The sequence below is a fragment of the Suricata suricatta genome, chromosome 15 (genome assembly GCF_006229205.1).
Source record: "Suricata suricatta isolate VVHF042 chromosome 15, meerkat_22Aug2017_6uvM2_HiC, whole genome shotgun sequence".
In the NCBI taxonomy this organism is placed as follows: Eukaryota; Metazoa; Chordata; class Mammalia; order Carnivora; family Herpestidae; genus Suricata; species Suricata suricatta.
The window spans coordinates 7,368,388-7,388,192 of NC_043714.1; the positions used below are offsets into that span (position 1 = coordinate 7,368,388).

A 19,805-nucleotide genomic window follows, 5' to 3' on the forward strand; every position below is an offset into this window, starting at 1 on the left:
TTTACAGGGAAGAAACCTGCCGGGTGCCATTAACCAAGTGATTAAAGTTACCGCCATCACTAATGACACAAACCCACATTATGTGCCTCGTGATGTGAAACACTTGAAAAAGCACAGCATCACTTACGTAGTATTTCTGGGATAATGCATAACCCGACTTGGATCATGACAAAAATATCAGAGAAAAACAAAGTAAAGGGCCCCTGCAAAACAAATTGTCTTCTCCAAAAACATCGGCATCGTTAGAGACAAAGAAGGGCCAGGGAATCATTCCAGATGAAAGGTGACAAGAGGCAGGACAACTAAAGGCAGTACGTGATCCTGCTGTGACCCGTGCAACAAGAAGAGAAACTGATATGAAGGATATGGAGACAACTGGTGAGATGTGAATCCGGTCTGAAGATCAGATAATATGAGGTAGGTATCAACGATGAATTTCCCAATTTTGACCATTGCTCTGTGATACTATACATGGACAGCCTCATAATCGAGAAAAAAATTTAGAAAAAAGAAAACATCTATCTATATAGACATGTAATAAAAATACAGACATATGTAATATCTGGATAATATATACGTGGGAGGGGGGAGAGGGGTTGGAGGAGGGGCGGGTGAAGAGAGTAAAACAGATATAACGTAACAATTGACCAATCTGGGTGACGACTATATAAAAGTACTGTGCCCTACTATATATTGCAACTTTTCTGTAAATCTGATATTGCTTCAAAGTTTAAGTGTTTTAAAAAAAAATACGAAAAGTCTCCCACAGAAGTAGGCAACGTCCATGCTTCTGGAGCATCCCTAGCTTTCATCAGACTTACGAGAAACTCCCTTCAAAAATGGTGAAGAACACCCCCTGTCCATTATATAAGTTTCTATATTTACTTGTATCCCCCCGTTCTTCTAAGTGGCATTTAAATTCAAATAGCAAAGATAAAGATCTCGTATTGAACAAGACAGGACGGCCTCCAGTTAGTCAGAAAACAAAACACAGCTTGAAATAAAGGAGTAAAACTTCAATGCTGTAAAAAATAACACCTTGTGCTATATCAGCAATGAGTATTGTACTTTCTTCCATTTTAAAGACCCAGTAGTGGCCCAAAACATTATTCTCATTTGTTTTATAATCATTTGTTCATTCATTCTGGAAATGCTTATCGATTTTCAAAGAAACAATGCTTAGTGGTAGAGGGGAAAAGGCTGCAAATAATCATTAATTGGCTCTTTTCGTTGAAATTGAAATGAAAATATATTTATTACAGTACAAAGTAAGGTTTACTCACTGTGGCTGAGACAGATGAATATGACTGTAGGTGTATAAACAGTAAAACAAAAATATTGGTTTAAAGCAAGAAAATGTCACATATGTAACTTCACAAGAAAATGAATTTCATTCAGCTCTGCTTTTATTTCATGTTGTTGAATTTTATATACATCACCCATATCATACATATATGCTTGTTATACAAAAATTTATACAAAAATCCAAGTACTTTAATATCTAAAAAAGGGAGAGGGAGATACTGCATTTGATTTCTGGTACTCCTCTGATTAAATACTTCTCAAACTCAGATTTCAAGGTGACAACAAATTGAAAGCCATGGATTAAGTTTTCAGAAAGCCTGCGCTCACATAAACTCATCATTCAAGCACAGGTTTGCTGGACAGGACGCCCCGGGGCCGCCCGCGGGGCCCCACTGACTGAGCCCCAGCACTGAGCAGGGCCTGAGCTTTCCTGCTCCTAACAAAACGCGGAGCACGGCAGCGACTCCCACCGGCCCGCTCCACACCATATCACAGCAAGGGACACCCTCCACGGTCTGTCTACAGAGTCTCGTTAAACAATAATACTAAAAAGAATAATTATTAGAAATATTACTTTTCCTAATTTGTTACTCAATTTGAAAAAGTGTTCCTCTTCCATTGTGCTTGGCACCTTGACATCAGACCTAAAGAAATAATTTAGAGATTCTATGGACCAGATATATACATAAACTTCTAAAAATTCTTGGTATTGTTTAATTCAGTTAAAATTTCAGTTCTACAGTTCTCAATCAGAGCAAATATAAGGAATTTAAAATAACACTCCTCCACATAGTATTATGTTTTTAAAAAGTGAATTGCTGAGGCACAAAAACATTACGTGATTTGCCCAAGGTCAAGAAAAGAATGAGGGGCAGATAGAAGAGTGTTTCTTCCCCAATTTAAGTGTCTGTACTGAATTATGCCATCTTGCAAAATTAGCCCGATGCAACAGATACAGAAATTAGATGCATTATTTAGGAATGTTTGTTGAACCTAAATTGCTGTTTTTAACAAACTTAGTTTTTAAAATCTATATGTTTATCATACATTATCAGGAATCCATAAAAAGAAACTGCATTTTCTGAATTATTAGGCATGTAACGAGTTACTATTTAAATTTGACACGATTGATTGCAAAAACAAAATTGACAATACATTTTAAACCAACAAGTTCAGCAAAAGATGCTTATTAACATTTTTTTAAAAAATACTAATTATAGAACCTATAAAATTTAGAAGACAGTACTATAGACACAAACATACTAATACAACGTATTAAGTCGCCTTCGAGTTGATCTTTTGTTTTCTATGAAAACGTTCTAACAGAGCACTCATGATGTTCCCCGGTATTCTTTGGTGCTTATCAATCAGAGCTTGAACAGCATTCTTTGTCTATTAAGAAAACAAAAGAAAAGCCATTATTCTTTCAGTTCTCAAAACAGACCATGCATTTTGTAAAGACGTTAATATACTACCACTTTCAAAAGGCCCTCCCTAATTTAGCACCCTCTCTCCTCAAAGTCAATGCCTTCCTTCTCAGCATGCCCCAGCGTCGTTCTGAGACTCCCTCGGCTGGAAACGCAGTTCACGCTCCACGGCTCTTTTCTAGCCCAGACTGCAGGCTCCTGAAGACGCAGCTCTCTCTTTCTCCGACACTGAGCACGGCAATGCTTTGCATGCAAGAAACACTAAGAGGAACTGAGGGGAAAAAGTCAGAAGAAAACCAGTCGTAGGACATTCTTCTAGTGGGCAAGTGGGCAAGGAAGTGTAACTCCTTTCTATCCACGGATACATTTTTTGCGTATATTTCATCAGCATACATACAATTACATCAGGCAACGCAAGAGGAAAAGGTGAGGACTGTGAATGCACTGATACACTTAGCTCACTGCCTCAATTTCTAGACAATTTAACAGGACTTTCAGTCACAGCAATGGAAAAGCCAATTAGGATATAACTGGGAGTCTCCTAAAACTATTGCTTCCCATTGAATTCATGACAAATTTCCATAATTTTTACTTGTAAGTCGGCTGTGGCTATCTAAGAAAATGTGCACATAATGCATGCATGTACATGCATCCATACTTCCTTTTAGATGGCAACCTGTTAATAAGCCTTCTTTTGGTAAATCTTGTATCTTCAATCCTTTTATTTTTGTAAAAAAGCTTCTATTTAAATTCCAGTTCATTAACATACAGTGTAATATTAGTTTCAGGTGTACAATGTGATGACTCAACACTGCATACATCACACAGTGCTGGTCACTGGGGCCCCTCCACCCGTTTCACCCCTGCTCCGACCGGCCTCCCTTCTGGTAACCATCGGCTTCTTCTCTATAGTTCAGAGTCTGAGCTTCATCTCTTTTAAATATGAGATGTATTTTAAAAATAAGCCTCTCTAAACCACAAATCTTCATATCTGTGAAAGGAGAACTATTTCATGCACTTATTATAAGGGTTAAATGAAATTTCAACCATGTCCTCGGGTACTGGCCAGTGACGAAAAGTGACTCATATAGGTTGTCTTCTATGAAGTATATTCTTTAAGTTTTATTCATTTATTTAGAAAGCAGGAGATGCTTTGGAAGGTGTAACATTAGTGAAACAAGTCTCTAGTCTCAAGCTTATAATTTAAGAAGTGGGTCAAGTACAAAGTAATAAAAAACCTAAGATCATCTGAAAATACATCTACCATCTGAGATGGGAAAAGAAAACCTTTGGAAGTTCAAGCTTGAAAGCCCATTTGGTGGGCAGTGACAGGGAAGGGCACTTGAACAAGGTACTGTTTGGTCTGGGTCTCCGAGGACCAGTCAGATTTCAGTGACAGTGAAGACAAGAGCAGGAGGCGAATGACCGGAGGAAAAACTTGCCTCAGGAACGGTGGGCTAGGGAACCTGGTCCGACTTTCAGGTATGTGATCTGAAGCTGGGTGGCATAAGGCTCTGAAATCCGAATTCAATTACATCATGAAGGGTGTCAAACATCAAGTGAGAAAGCACAGACTTTGTTGAATATGAATTGAAGTGTCAAGGAAGGGTTTGGGGCAAAGAAATATCAGGGCAACAAATTAAGAAAATACAACTCTTGGAAAATCACCAGTGATACCCTTCTGTCACCAAACCCAATGACATTCCTTTTTTTTTTTTTTAAGTTATTGAGAGAGAGAGAGAGAGAGAGAGGAAGAGAGAGAATGCAATTTTTGTATTTATTTTGAGAGAGTGTGAGTGTGCGAGTTAGTGGAGGGGGCAGAGAGAGAGGGAGAAAGTGAGAATCCGACGCAGACTCTGCACTGTCAGTGCGGAGCCAGTGAGATCACAGCCTGAGCCAAAACAGAGTCAGACGCACCAAGGTGCTCCATTCAGTGACATTCTTGAACTCTTACGTGACCTCTCGGTCTCCATTGGTCTTGCTTCTGGAATTCTCGTACTGCAGGAAAACCTAGCTTTTCTTCTAGCTTTCAGGCTGCTCCTTTTCAATCTTCTTTGCAGATTTATAATCCCGAAATCTGGCACTGACTTACTCTCCGAAGGTTCAATAATCTTTCCCCTTTCCTCAGCTCCAATTCCCTTTCGTGGGCTGATGACTCCTCAGCCTGCTCATGAGCACTTCTCTTGAATGTTTTAAAGTCACCTCAAATCCAACATGCTTAAGACTAACATTTCCTCCCCCACACTTTTTCCTTTCCTTCATTCTTCCCTATTTCAGCAAACGACACGACACGAACCTAGCCGAGTAAGCCCACACCGTGGAGGCGTCCATAACTCCTGCTTCTCACTCCTAAGAGCCGATCTGCCAGCACATCCGTTTACTTCATCCCCCAAATACCACTCACGTCTACCCGCTTCTCTCCGTCTTCTTTACATGTAGATGATATATACATGTATACATACATAAACCTGCATTTCTGGGTATGTGTGGATGAGAGTACAGAGAGTTAAGGAGACAGACAGAAACAGGCACTGTAAACACCGAAACAGAATAACAGAGAGATTAAGACTGAGAGAACTGTCAGGAAATATCCCAAGTGCCCTCCGCAGCATTAGCACAGTATATTTTAATTTAGATTTAGATAGTGCTTACAAAATGGTTCTCCACAATCAAATGCCAGAACAATCTATCACCCATTTTTTAAATGAGGTTTCATTTCTACATTAATTTGGATGCTAGTAATTTTGAATTTGTGATAATTCAGGGATTATCCTATAGTTTATGCTTATATTATTAACAATGAAGATTGGAAAATCATGACAATGTATTACAAAAGGAAAATTTCAAGTGTTCTTTATTTCAAGTACACTTTAGTTCAATAATGACAACTTGCAATAAAAAATATGAATACAGCAACTATGTATTTAAGTAAACAATCCCAAGAAATTCCACGATGCTTTGGTAGACTACTTGTTACTTTAGGTACTGAAGATACAGCACATAAAGTAACTGGAGATGGTCACTGAGATATTTCAGTGATTCAGAAAGGCCTCTGCTTTCTTAAATTGTTAAGTTTTTACTATATGTTTTAATACATAAAATACCTACCTCTACCAGTGACATGAATCTGAGTAAATTCTGCTCTCATATGAAAAATCAAGACACTGGAATTTAACTGTCAGTGATATACTTTCTTAACCGAGGAAAATAAGGGAACAGGGTTCATTTAATTTGAAACCTACAAGAAATGCCTGAGATCATTTAGTTCAATCTCTCTGTTCTAAGGATAAGGAACCGGGACCCGGGGAGGAACATACTCTTCCAAAGTGATACTGCTGCGTAGTGGTAGCGCGAGGATTCGAGCCCAGATCCCTACACTTCCACGTCTAACTTTTCCCCTCTTTCCCTATGACCTTCTGTTTTGTCCATAAAAATGCATGGTATTTGTAAAAGGTGATCCTAACTGGCTCTGACCCACTTAAATCTTAGCAGACTGGGAGGAAGAAGTTTTAAAAGAACAAAGCAGACTGCACTTATGCCCCACAGGGGAACAGACAGCCCAGGGGCAGCACGGAAGCGTGTTCTACTAACGGTGCAGGGCACGTGGGCAGAAGCGGTCCCACCCTGGGGTGGGGCTCCCAGAGCCTCATCGGTGAGGCAGCACTTCCGGAGGAGAGAAGAGTCGTGTCATGCGGAGAACATGTCCTGACTCTCAAAACCAGCGTCCAGTGTTTTGTTTCCAGGATGAAGGAGGGCAAAAAGCTCTGAGTATATTTAATGAACCAGCAGCGTAACTAAAGATAAGTTTTCTTTTTTCTCTTAAAAATTTTTTTTAATGTTTTTCTATTGAAAGAAAGAGAGACAGAGAGTGAGCAGGGGTAGTGTCAGAGAGAGAGAGGAAGACACAGAATCCGAAGCAGGCTCCAGGCTCCACGCTGTCAGCACAGAGCCTGACACAAGGCTTGGACTCCCGAACTCTGAGATTGTGACCTGAGCCGAAGTCCCACGCTTAACCAGCTGAGCCACTCAGGCATCCCTGCAGGCAAGTTTTCTGAGTGAAGTTCAGAAACACATAAGCAAAGACAAAGGCACATAATGCATGTTTACTGTTAACCTTTGTGAAGCTTCCTACATGTCAGCTGCCTGGTTTGAACAGTCTCTTCTAATATGACGTCATAGCTGTTGCAGCTGCACATTCTCTTCTAAGTGTCCGGTCATGCTGGGTCCCAGGAGGTAGAGCAGGTTGCAGTTCTTCCTTCTCTCTGCCTACCAGGCCCCTCTCTTCTGGGCCATCCTATGGGAGGCATACAGACACTGTCCCGGTCAAGTCCAGTGTGGCCGTGTGACTGCGCTGGACAATAAAATGCCAGTAGGAGAGGGACTTGGGTGGCTCAGTCGGTTAAGGGTCTGGCTCTTGATTTTGGCTCAGGTCATGATTGTGGTTTATGAGTTCAAGCCCTGCATCAGGCTCTCTGCTGTCCTCACAGACCCTGCTTCAGATCCTCTGTCTCTCTCTCTCTCTCTCTCTCTCTCTCTCTGACCTTTCTCTGTTCTCTCTCTCTCAAAAATAAACATTTAAAAAAAAAATAAAAATAAATGTCAGTGGGAGTCAGTGAGACACTTATAAACAGAAGCTTTAATACGTTTCACTCCTGACATCTTTTTTTTAAGTTTATTTGTTTATAGAGAGTGGGGGAGGGACAGAGAGAGAAAGAGAGAGACAGAATCCCAAGCAGGCTCCACTCTGTCAGCATGGAGCCCTGAGGCAGAGCTCAATCTCAGGAACCATGAGACCCTGACTTGAGCTGAAATCAACAGTCAGCTGCATAACTGTGGTACCCCTGACATTTTCTTTTACCATGGCGACATCCCACAGGAGCCCGCCCGGATCCAGGAGAAAGAAGACATGGACCTCAGGGGGAACATACATCAACACACTTTCCTATCTTAGCCTCTGAGACTGGCTGGTTGTTAGCACAGCACACCCTAGCAAAACTGACTAAGTTATCCAGTCTTCTTATGTGTAAAAGGCAATAATAAGGCCTGCTGTACAGGATTAAATCAGACCTGTGCATAGAAGGAAAAGTAAAATTACCTCTGTTCACAAATGACATGATTTGACATACAGGAAACCCTAAGGATTCCACAAACAAATGAATTCAGCAAAACTGCAGGATATAAAATCCACACACAAAACAAAAATTGTATACACTAACAATGAACAATCTGGAAAAAAAATCCTATTGATAACAGCATCAAAAAGAATAAAATACTTAGGAATAGACTTAATAAAGGAAGAGAAAATCTTATACATTGAAAATTATAAAACACTGCTGAAAGAAATTAAAGACACATATAAATAGAAAGATTTATTTGTGTTCAAGGACTGAAAGATTTAGTATTATTAAGATGTTCACACTATCCAATGTGACCCACAGATTCAATGCAATCCCTAACAAGATCCCAACAGCATTCATTTGCAATTTCAAAGGACCCTAAATAACCAAAAGAAGAACAAAGTTGCTGGCTTCATACATCCTAAGTTCAGAACATATTACAAAGCTACAGTAAACAAAACAGTGCGGTACTGGTATAAAGACAAACCCATAGACCAATGGGATAAAACAGACTACACAGAAATAAACATTTGCATATATGGCAAACGATCCATGACAAAAGTACCAAAACCATACACTGGGGAGAAGGCAGTGTCTTCAACAAACGGTAGTGGGAAACCAAATACCCACGTTAAAAGGAATGAAGTTGAACCTTATCTTACACCATATGCAAAAATTATCTCGAATTGGACTAAAGACCTAAACATCAGACCTAAAGCTATAAAACTTCTAGGAGAAAATGTATGACAAAAAGCTCATGACACTGGATTTGGCAACAATTTCTTGAATATGAAAAAGCACAGGCAACAAAAGCAAAAATAGACAAACAGGACTACATGAAGCTCAAAAAAACTTCTTTACATAAAAAGAAACAATCAACAGAATGAAAAGGAATTTATAAGATGAGAGAAAATATTTGCAAATCATATATATAGTAAAGACAATATCCAAAATAAAGAACAATTTCACAACAAAAAACCCAAATAATATGATTTTAAAAGTGAGCCAATACCTTGAACACACATTTCCCCAAAGAAGACACACAAACGGCCAAGAAGCATATGAAAAGGTGTTCAACATCACTAGTCATTAGAGAAATGGACTATAATAACATACGACCTCCACCCATTAGGATGGCTACTAACAGAAACAAAACGAAAAAACAAAAGTAACAAGTGTTGGCGAGGATGCAGAGATACTGGACCTCTTGTGCACTACTGCCAGGCATGTAAAATGGCATGGCCGACTACAGAAAACTGGATGGATGAGTGTCCCCCTGAAAATTAAAAACAGAATTATCGTACTGTGAGGTAACAGAAAATATATATTGGTTTCTGCCCCTAGTTCCTGGCACAGAGCTCCTAAAACTCTTACTATTTCCTAAGGGATAAGGGCATTTTTTTTGTTCCAATCTTTGGTCCCCGACTCCAGTCAGGACACAGTGTTCCTGAAATCTAACTTCCTGGGTGATAAAGGTGTCTTTTGTTCTACTGGATTCCCGGATGGCTTGTGATCCAGGGCTGGTCACCAGAAAGACTGAACTATGATTAGAAGCTTGGAATGGTCAGCTCCATCGTCCTCCAGAGAGGGGAGAGCTCTGGAACAGCGTTAACACCTGATCACACTGATGTGAGGAAGCCTCCAGAAACGCCCAGTCGTACAGCGTTCATGGAGCTTCCGTCCCAGGAGGGTGAGCACATCTGCACCAGGAAGGGTGGTGCGCCCGAACTCCACAGAGGCCCTACACTTGGGCCTCCCATTGCTCTGGTATCTCTCTACCTGGCTGTTCATCTGTGTCCTTTCTCACATCCTTTAATAAACTGGTGACATAAGTGTATTCCTGAGTTCTGTGAGTCAATTCAGCAAAATACCAGAACGTGGGGAGGGGTCCTGGGAACCTCCAATTTGTAGCCAAACTGAACAGAAGTTGGAGGCCACCTGGGGACCTATGACTTGGGACCAGCACCTGAAGTGCAGGGGGAGCAGTCGTGTGGGACATACACTATTTCCAGGTAGACGGTGTCAGAAATGAGTCTAATTTCAGGATGTCTAGCTGGTGTCAGAAAATTGCTTGGTGGGGGGAAAGCCTCCACACATTAGGCGACCAGAAGTGTCACAAGTCATGTTCTGTGTAAAAGTAAAGGAGATTTGCAAGTGAAAGAAAGGCACAGTACGGAAGAACTAGGTTTTTCCCTACAGGAGGAAAAGCCTGGTGTTTTTTCATTCCACCTATGATCCAGCAAACTAACTTCTGAGTATATACCCAAAAGAATTCAAAACAGGGTCTTAAAGACATATTTGTACACCCATATTCACCGTAGCATTATTCACAACAGCCAAGAAAATGGAAGCAACCCTAGTGTCCACCAGTGAATGAAGGGATAAACAAGATGTGGTACATAACCACTATGTAATATTATCCAGCTTTAACACAGAAGGAAATTCCATCACATGCTGCAGTACGGATGAACCTTGAAGACATTAGGCTAAATGAAATAAGCCAGTCACAAAAAGACAAACATTCGATGACTCCACTTTCCTGCAGCAGACAAACTCTTAGTCAAAGTAGCACGGTGGTTGCCAGGAGGTGCAGGGAGGAAGTGGTGAGCTGGTATATGATTCCACTTTATACGGGGAATCTAAAAATTCATGGAAATACAGAGTAGAACGGGTTTGCCAGGGGGAATAGGCAGGATGTTGGTCAAGGGCACAAACTTGCAGTTATGAGAAAGTTCTGAGGAGCTAATGTACAGCATGGTGACTATAGTTAAGAATACTGTATTATAGGGGCGTCTGGGGGCTCCGGCGGTTAAGCATCCAACCTCAGCTCAGGTCATGCACTCGTGTTTCTTGAGTTCGAGCCCCGCGTCGGGCTCTGGGCTGACAGCTCAGAACCTGGAGCCTGCTTTGGATTTGTGTCTCCCTCTCTGTCTCTGCTCTCCTCTGTTTGCACTTGGTCTCTCTCTCTCTCAAAAATAAATAAAGATTAAAAAAAATTTAAAATACTGTATTATATATTAGAAAGTTGCTAATGAAAATGTCTTAAATAGTCTCCCCACACACACACAAAATGGTAATTCTGAGGTGGCGGAAGTACCTAACCTGATCGTGGCAATCATTCCAAAATATACACATGTATCGAATCTTCACATTGCACATTCAACTTTTACAATGTTATTGGTCAATTATATCTCAATAAAGCTGGGGGGTGGGGAAGAATCTTGTGTGGCCCATAAAGGAACCAGAATAAAAACTTCATGGAACCATACACAAAAATAAACTCAAAATGGATGAAGGACCTGAATGTGAGACAGGAAACCATCAAAACCCTAAAAGAGAAAGCAGGAAGCAGCCTCCTTGACCTCAGCCTCAGCAATTTCTTACTTGACACACCTCCAAAGGCAAGGGAATCAAGAGCAAACATGAATTATTGGGACATCATCAAAATAAACATCTTCTGCATGGCAAAAAAAACCTAATAGGCAACCAACGGAATGGGAAAAGATAGTTGAAAATGACATATGGGACAAAGGGCTAGTATCCAAAATCTATAAGGAACTCACCAAACTCCACACCCGAAAAAAAAATAATCCAGTGAAGAAATGGGCAGAAGACTTGAACAGACACTTCTCCAAAGAGGATATGCAGATGGCCAACACACACAGGAAACAATGCTCAGCGTCACTCATCATCAGGGAAATACAAACCAAAACCGCACTGAGATACCACCTCACACTGGTCAGAGTGGCTAAAATGAACAAATCAAGAGACTACAGATGCTGGCGAGGGTGTGGAGAGACAGGCACTCTCCTACACTGTTGGTGGGAATGTAAACTGGTGCAGCTGCTCTGGAAAACAGTGTGGAGGTTCCTCAAAAAATTAACAGTAGAACTCCCCTATGACCCAGCAATAGCACTGCTAGGGTTTTACCCAAGGGATACAGGAGTATTGCTGCAAAGGGGCACATGTACCCCAATGTTTATAGCAGCACTGTCAACAACAGCCAAATCATGGAAACAGTATAAATGTCTATCAAATAATGAGTGGATCAAGAAGATGTGGTATATACATACAATGGAGTACTACATGGCAATGAGAAAGAATGAAATATGGCCATCTGTAGCAACGGGGATGGAACTGGAAGGTGTCATGCTAAGCGAAAAAGTCAGGTGGAGAAGGACAGATACCGTATGTTTGCACTCATATGTGGAACAGAAGAAACTTAACAGAGGACCATGCGGGAGGGGAAGGGGAAAAAGTCGTTAAGGAGAGGGAGGGAGGCAAACCATAAGAGACTCTTAAATACTGAGAACAAACCGAGGGTTGATGGAGGCGAGGGAAAGGGGACATGGGTGATGGGCATGGGGGAGGGCACTTGCTGGGATGAGCACTGGGTGTTACATGGAAACCAACTTGACAATAAACTATTAAAAAAAAGATAGGAAGGGGCAAAATGAATTGGTGATATAAAACCTGACGATGTAAGTTAAAAAAAAAAGGTGATGGATATATGTGAAATAGAAAAAGAAGGAAGGAAGGAAGGAAGGAAAGAAGGAAAGAAAGAAGAAAGAAGGAAAGAGTAGTTGGTTTTCAGTGGGTATAGAGATTGGAGTTTGGCTGCACACGTGAATATTTTTAGCACTACTCAACCATACCCTTAAAGACGGTTAAGTAATAAATGTTATACGTTTTTTACTACAATTTTAAGACTTAAAAAAAATCACCCTATACGTACCTAAGGTGGGTATAAAAGTCATAATCAAAACACACATTTTCCAGGTGATTCAATAAAAGCCATTCCATTTATGGCTTTTATGTAGTTTTATACTTTCTGCAGATGTAACTGCACACGGAGTGGCATTTTCCTTGATCTCTTCGCAGGAATGAGGACTACTGATCATCCCCATTACTTACACAGCCTCCCCTGCCGACTTCTCTCACCCAGACGCCCTTGGTCCCACCACCCCTCTTCCTGTCGGCTTTGGTGTCGTCCTCGGCACGCCCCTCATGTTACCTGTCCTGCCTCTGCCCCCAGTCTCCTTTCTCTAACCTGCTTTGTGAAGCTCATGACTTCAGCAACTGTCTTGTGCTGATAACTTCTAAATCTTCACCATCAATTCTGACTTCTCTCCCAAACTCCAGTAGAGTATTTTTTAAAACTTCTGCATATAAATATATACGTACATATCCTGCAGGTAGCCACAGAATTAATTATCAAGTCTGGCACGTTCTATCTCTATAAAACCTCCCAGATCTGTACCTTGCTCTCTCTTTCAAGTAGATAAAGAGATCACTGTGTGATTCATTCATTCATCAAACATTTATTGAGATCTGATTAAATGCCTGACTCTGTGCTGGGAACTGGAGACCCAAGAGTTCACAGCATGGGCCCTGCTCTTAAAGAGTGCACTTGTATTTATATGGACCTAAGTAATCACAACTGCTACAGTTATCTTCACTGCAGAGAAACGGATTATACATCTGCTTGTTTTGGCCACATAAATTTGAATGAAACTGATAATGAGCCACCCCCAAACAGAGGCCTACCCTAACTGAAATGTATCTGGCAGACAAATTCCCGAGTCTAATAACTCAGGGCCTAAAACGGTAGCTCCCACTTCCTTATCCAGCAGCATCTCAACCCAACCCTACTCACTAAGCTTACTGACTGCCCAAGTTTACTCCACAGCTGTTATTAAGTGCTATTCCAGGAAAAACAAGAAGGTTTTGGTGAGCTAAGACCCGGAAATGCTCTTTGAAACAAAGTTAAATAGACTTGATTGCAGGGCTTCTTAGAGCCTTTAATACGTTTGCAAAATTCCTGTAGAATTTATTAGGCAGCATTCTAACCAACACTGTGGTATACGGTCAACTGTCCTACCACCATGCCTGTGTTCATGCTCTTCCTCCGGCCCCAAGTCCACAGGACCAAGCCACGCCCTTCTTTCAAGACCCACAGATGCCCTCATTCCAGAAAGGTCTTCCTACTTTTCCTTCACAAAGCAGTCTTTTCCCCTTCTGAGCTTCTACTGGCCTCGCTCAAATTCAGCCTCCATATCACTTCCTTTCCAACGCAAGCCTATTACACCATTCACCTATTTTCAAGAGCACCCCCCCCCCACGTTCAGGAAACAAAATCAATTATAGGCCATCATAGTCCAGAGCACTCCTGTGTTTCTAGCCTCACCTCCTATTACATCCCTTGTAGCTCTATAACACTACTCCCAACTCCCTTAAGATTTTATGCTATTTCATAACGCCATCCCTTTCTACATGCAGTTTCCTCCACCTCATTACTCTGTGCCCAGCTAATTCCTTGTCTTTCAAAACCGAATTCAAGCATCACCTCTCAAGGAGGCATTCCCAACCTAATTTAGATCGTCTTCGCTTTGTGCTTCCATGATGCCCTAAGACAGCAGCCCTCCACCAAGTGGGATCTTGCTCTGCCGAGGACCATGTGGAAAGGTCTAGAGGCATTCTTTATGATCACAATGAGTGAGGGATGTGGATAAGGAGTGCCACTGGCATCTAGTGAACAGAGGCCAGCGACGGCGGAGGCACGCCTCCCACAGAGCACAGGGGAGCGCCCCACACCAAACTGCCAGCAGCTCCCGGGTAAGGCAGCCTTGCCGTGAGCACGCCACTGCAGTGACACGTGGCCATGTAAGCGCCGGTTCAGTCACCTAGCCCCTCACCACACTAAGTTCCGAGGACAGCGGGGCCACTGGGGTTAACGATGCTAATGCGCAGCACTCGTGAAGCACTTCCTAGCTGCCCCTCGCCGTTCTAAACCACGAGCTTGTACAGACTCATGTAACGCTCGGGGGCAACCATGGGGGGTGCCATGCCCTTCCTGGCTCTGCGCACGAACCCAGGGAGCCCCCCAGGTCACACAGTGAACCGTGGAGCTAGGGGCAATCTGATTTCACAACCCAGACCCTCCCAAGGTATTTCTATCAAACAAGAACAATACATCTTTGTTCTGATCACGTTCTTCTGAACATCACTTAGGAAACTTTTTAGTCACCAGTGCCAAGAGCCCCAACTTCAGCACTCTTGACGCTTTAAAATGAGCAGTTCTTTGTTGTGGGGGGCTTACCTAGGCATCGTAGAATGTTTCCCAGCATCCTTGGCCTCTACCCACTAAATGCCAGGAGCATCACCACCTCCCAGCTCCTGCCTGTCACAATAAAAAATGTCTCAAGATATTGCCAAGTGTCCCCTGAGGGAAAATATCACACCTGATCTAGAACGTGTTGGCACAATAAATTAATGAAGTAATTTTTAATACAATACATAAAAGTAAAAATCTGTTCAAAGATTAAGAAGGAAACAATAATTTACCTTTTCAGCTAATTCTTCTGCTGTTATCTTTGGATCATAGGGAATAGGATCACCTAAATAGGTGCGTAACTTCACAGGAAAACCTCCGTACATTGGAGCAAACGGATAGCGGAATTTTTCATAAAGCCACCTAAATAACCCTGTTTTAAAGTAAACAAATGATTTTAATGGGTTAAATATTCTGAACTAATAACTGTAACTTTCAAATTAATTATGTAAGACTTAGAGGAAGGTGGCAAACAGCATCACCTCCAGGCAACTAATACATGATTTCTGAGGATGAGCTCTTCATCACGCGTAACAAGAGAAGCCCACGAACGTAAGAGGCTAACTACGGGACAGCCTAGGGGGAGGCGAGGAGCTCTAGGAGGGCTCTGCATTTTCTGCTCAAATTTTCTGTGAACCTAAAAATGCCCCCAAAATGGGGTTTATTAATTTTTTAAAAATGAGCTTTCAAAAAAAAGAGAATTTAAAAAGGGCGAGCCAATTATTATTATTACAAAACAAAGGGTAAAGACTGTAACCCAGAGCTAGAAGCTATAAAGTCTAGAGACTCACAGAAACAGGCTTATATGAATAAAAGAAAAAAAGAAAAGGATATGATAAATTCACATAAACATGAAACTAAAATTCACCAATAAACTAGGTAGAGAAAAAATAATTGTAAATTAAGCAAACTGCAGAGAGTAGCAGAGAATTACTAGTGCTAGTGACCAAGTATGAAATTTAGAATGACTGAAACTGGTAATAATGTAAAATAAACTGATGAACTAGGTCAAAAAGAAAATCAAAAAGAAAGTAAAAAAGCAGCCCAACAGTAATTTTTAAACTACTTTAAAATTAAAGAAACAAAATTAGGAATAATTTTTGGTTTGCAACTTAAATTCTGAAGAAATGACCTGAGAGAAAATTAAAATAATTCTGCTCTAAGAAATAATTGACAACAGTTAAATATCATATAACTTTCCACTTTACATTTGAAAAAAAGAAGAGGGAGGAGGTAATACCTAAAAACCTAATACCTAAAAAAAATAGGATACCAACAATATACCAACATTAGCCATAAAAAAAAAAAAACAACAACAACAGAAATTTACAGTTCTTCAAGAGGAGATTTTTAGGTGGATAGGAACAATATAGTGCTAGGGATATATAATATAACCAATCGAATATAATATATAAACCACAGGGTATAAAAATAAACTATGAAAATCTCAAAATAAAAAGGAAACAACAGAGAAATGGTAAAGAAAAAGCACATCTAATTGTTATCACTCCTCTAACTACACTCAAAGCTTATTTTGTTACCCATAAATTAAAGTTAGGCAAAAAGAACTTTACAATATACATGTATCATGGTCCAACATTCTTAAAAAGCAACAAACAAGAAGTAACAAATGAACCAAAGCAGAGGATACATCCTTGGGTTGTTAATCGATTCAATATCATATTACCATTCATTTTTAAAGCTGAAACTTATTCAGCAGTGAGTTAGGAAGGTAGTCTGAGAAATGGGTACATTTGTTCTAAACCTCAACAATGTGGTTCAACCCAGGAAATTAGATAACTCACTATAATTTTAAGCCCAAGACAAATAAGCTTCAGTATGTAGAGGAAATTCTCAACAAAAATCTAACATCTAAGAACTACATTACTTAGAATGAGTTATCATTTAGACTTTAAATAGAAAAGCAACTAAATAATATATCCATTATCTAAAGTATTCAAAAGGATTTCTTATAGGGTTCAAAAGCCCAAATATTTAAACTAACATATTCTAAATATTACATTATAATTAGAAAAACCACATGAATCAGAACTTACTTGTTCCTCCAAGTGATCTAAATCCTTCTCGAATATTTTGTGTAAACATAGGAATAATGGGCTAGAGAGAATTTGAATTAAAAAGTAAATATATTGATCCATTCAATATCACCATTGAGTCAGTAATGCAAACTTTTGGGGGCCTGTTTTAAGATTATGAAAATGAGGTATTTTTAAAATAAAGGTTTACTTTTATCACTAGTGTGATTTATCAGACTAAATTAACTTGATCATTTGTAAAAATAAAAATTGGAACTACTACCCTCTAGTGGCTATACAAAATACTTCATTTACTAACTTTCCTATCATTCCACATAAACCCTTGAAACTCAAAATAAGGATTACCAAAAACATTAATTTCATTAAGCAAAATGAACATAGTAAAATGATTTTAGTGGTCCACTGAATAGTATGCCCACTGGAGGAAGTTACAAAGCAGAGGCTCCCTGTATGGAGAAATTTATATAAATTTAAATGACCAGTTTTGGCAAGATGCTGTCATAGAGTTACTGAAACACCTTTTTTTGTGAGCGTATTAAATCTAAAAATGTTCAACATCAATGAAAAGTACAAGACTTGCTGCAAAAATAAAAGAAGAGCATATATATTTAAAAATTCCTTTTATCATTAATTTTGGAGGATTTCTGCTTACAAGTTCATGGTTTTTATTACTCTATGAGTATCATTGATTAAGCATGATTTTTAAACAAAGACCTTAACTAAATGTCATAAAACAATGATGAAATAGCAGAGGATCAAGTAAGGAGGTTCTGCTATGGGGAAACTGAAGTAAATAAGAAACTATTGAATAAAAACACTTTAATATGCATACAAAACACAATGAATTAAACGATGTTTTAGGGGAAAAAACTGCCCAATACGGAGCTACCTGCCTTGGCGAGCAGGGTTTGAGATATTTAAATCAGCTGACATTTAAAAAGCCATTCTTGTTACCTGTGGGGAAAAGTAAAATACGGTGGACCGAAGGAAAGGGTCTAAAGGCATAGCTTTCTTCATAAAACCTATTACATCACATACAACCACTGCTCACTTACGTACTGTGTCGTCCCCTCAACAGGGGAAGACCCCTACTAGCAGAGACATTGTCTGTCTACAGCTGCCTCCCCAGCACCTGGAACGGTGCGTGGACTAGACTAGGAGCTAACACAAGGTGCGGTGGATGAGTGCAGGAGTGAATACACAGAACAGACACAATGCCCGCAACGGACCGCTTTGTAGTCTCTGAATACAAAATGTCAGGAAACGGCAGCAGCGATCTTCAAGCCAGTTAGGAAAAAAAGAAGTCAGGTAAAGAAAAGCACTCTCATGGAAGAATTTAAAGTTTTGTGGTGTTAATTCACAAAGCTAAAACATAAAACAAGTACGCTGACTCCTGGGTAAAAAATTCAGATTGCGATCGAGGAAACTAGTTTTGTGAAATAAAGTGACTGGCTGAGAGTCTAATGCTTTAAAGAGTTAGGTCTTTAAGTTGAAAACCTAAAATGCCCCAAAAGGAGCAGAAAACTTTCAGCTCACATACACGCCCTTCGCCGTCTGAGGCCAGTACTGCTGGATTTATGTCCCCCGAGCGGCAGGACGCCCAGGTCTGTGCTGGGGCATATCGCTTTAGGAAGACTCTCCAGGTCACATACCCTCCTGTAAATAGCTTGCTCTCCAGAAGCTCGATAGAGCTAGAACCTACTGAACGGAAAAACGCTTACCCTAGCAGGCTCAGTACACCAGGCTATAGTCTGGGCATATGGTTTCTGAATGCGCATTCAAGCTTACAGCCTTAAAACCATAAGCATTACTTTATTACACCTGGATACTGTACTACAATTATTCATTCCTTCCTTTGGGCACCTTTTGTACACAAGGTACTTGCATAAGTAACCTAGAATTAAATTGTTCGCATGTATATGTGTATCTCTGTGTGTACGTGTGTGTATACGTGTGTGCAAGAGAAAGAGAATGTGTAATTTGTTAAAACCAGTCTTGGGGAATCAGTTGTATATGGCCTGAGAGTCTAAACTTTGCCACTAAAAGAAGTGGACAAATTACTTACCATGTCTAAGCCTCAGGCTCTTCAAATAGGGAATAATAATAATTATCCTACTTTAAAGGTTATTTTATGGACTAAGATAATATATATTAACAATTTTATTAAAACAAACGCTATTTTCTTTTACATCACTTATTTGTTTTCTAACTTGAATAAATGGGCTAATATTTTGCCAAGCTATTTAGATACGAAGTTACCTAAAAATTCTTACCAAAGTGCTAATTCTCAGGAATTTCGCAAAATGAGTGATTTAGATCATATTAAAAACCCGATAACACTAAGATAAACCTTAAATATTTTTACCAATATTTTGTAAACTTGCATTAACAATCTAGGGGTTTTTTCACCTTAATTTGTTATTACATCACAATTTTAATGTGGTTATTCCTACAACAGTCTTAAATTTTTACTCGAAGTGTATGACGGTCCTGTGAGGACCGGGTGGGGGTTTTCCGGGTGGGATCCGTGTACCATTCACGGCCCCGTGCACATACGCCTGCAGGAGCCCCGCGCGTGTGTGGAGGCGCCTGGCCCAGGTCAGCGGACTCACTGTGGGAGGCGGTCAGGGACGGCAGGGGCACAGCGGTCTGCAGTCCTGCTCTGCTCTGCGTCTGCCTCGCTGTGCGACCCGGGCCCTCCGTCCCTCCATCTCTCTGTGCCTGAGCTGCCTCATCTGCAATGTGGGAATAATCATACATGTCACCTCCTTCCAGAACAGCAGCGCCA

General features: G+C 40.4%; 1 protein-coding gene across 6 annotated transcripts in view; it reads right to left on the reverse strand.

Annotated features, from left to right (window-relative positions):
- Positions 1 to 1,384: 1,384 nt before the first annotated feature.
- TMEM68 (transmembrane protein 68) overlaps positions 1,385 to 19,805 on the reverse strand; it is a 48,305-nt gene continuing 29,884 nt past the window's right edge. For 4 of the 6 annotated variants that reach the window (XM_029923567.1, XM_029923561.1, XM_029923560.1 and 1 more), the window contains 3 exons: positions 17,018 to 17,078; positions 15,194 to 15,333; positions 1,385 to 2,697 (listed from right to left, as the gene is read on the reverse strand). In XM_029923567.1, coding sequence (XP_029779427.1) covers positions 2,581 to 2,697; positions 15,194 to 15,333; positions 17,018 to 17,078 — 318 coding nt within the window. In that variant the 3' untranslated portion in view covers positions 1,385 to 2,580. Of the gene's footprint in view, positions 2,698 to 15,193; positions 15,334 to 17,017; positions 17,079 to 19,629; positions 19,753 to 19,805 lie in introns of those variants that run through there. The other 2 variants (XM_029923563.1, XM_029923562.1) reach the window with 2 other exon arrangements.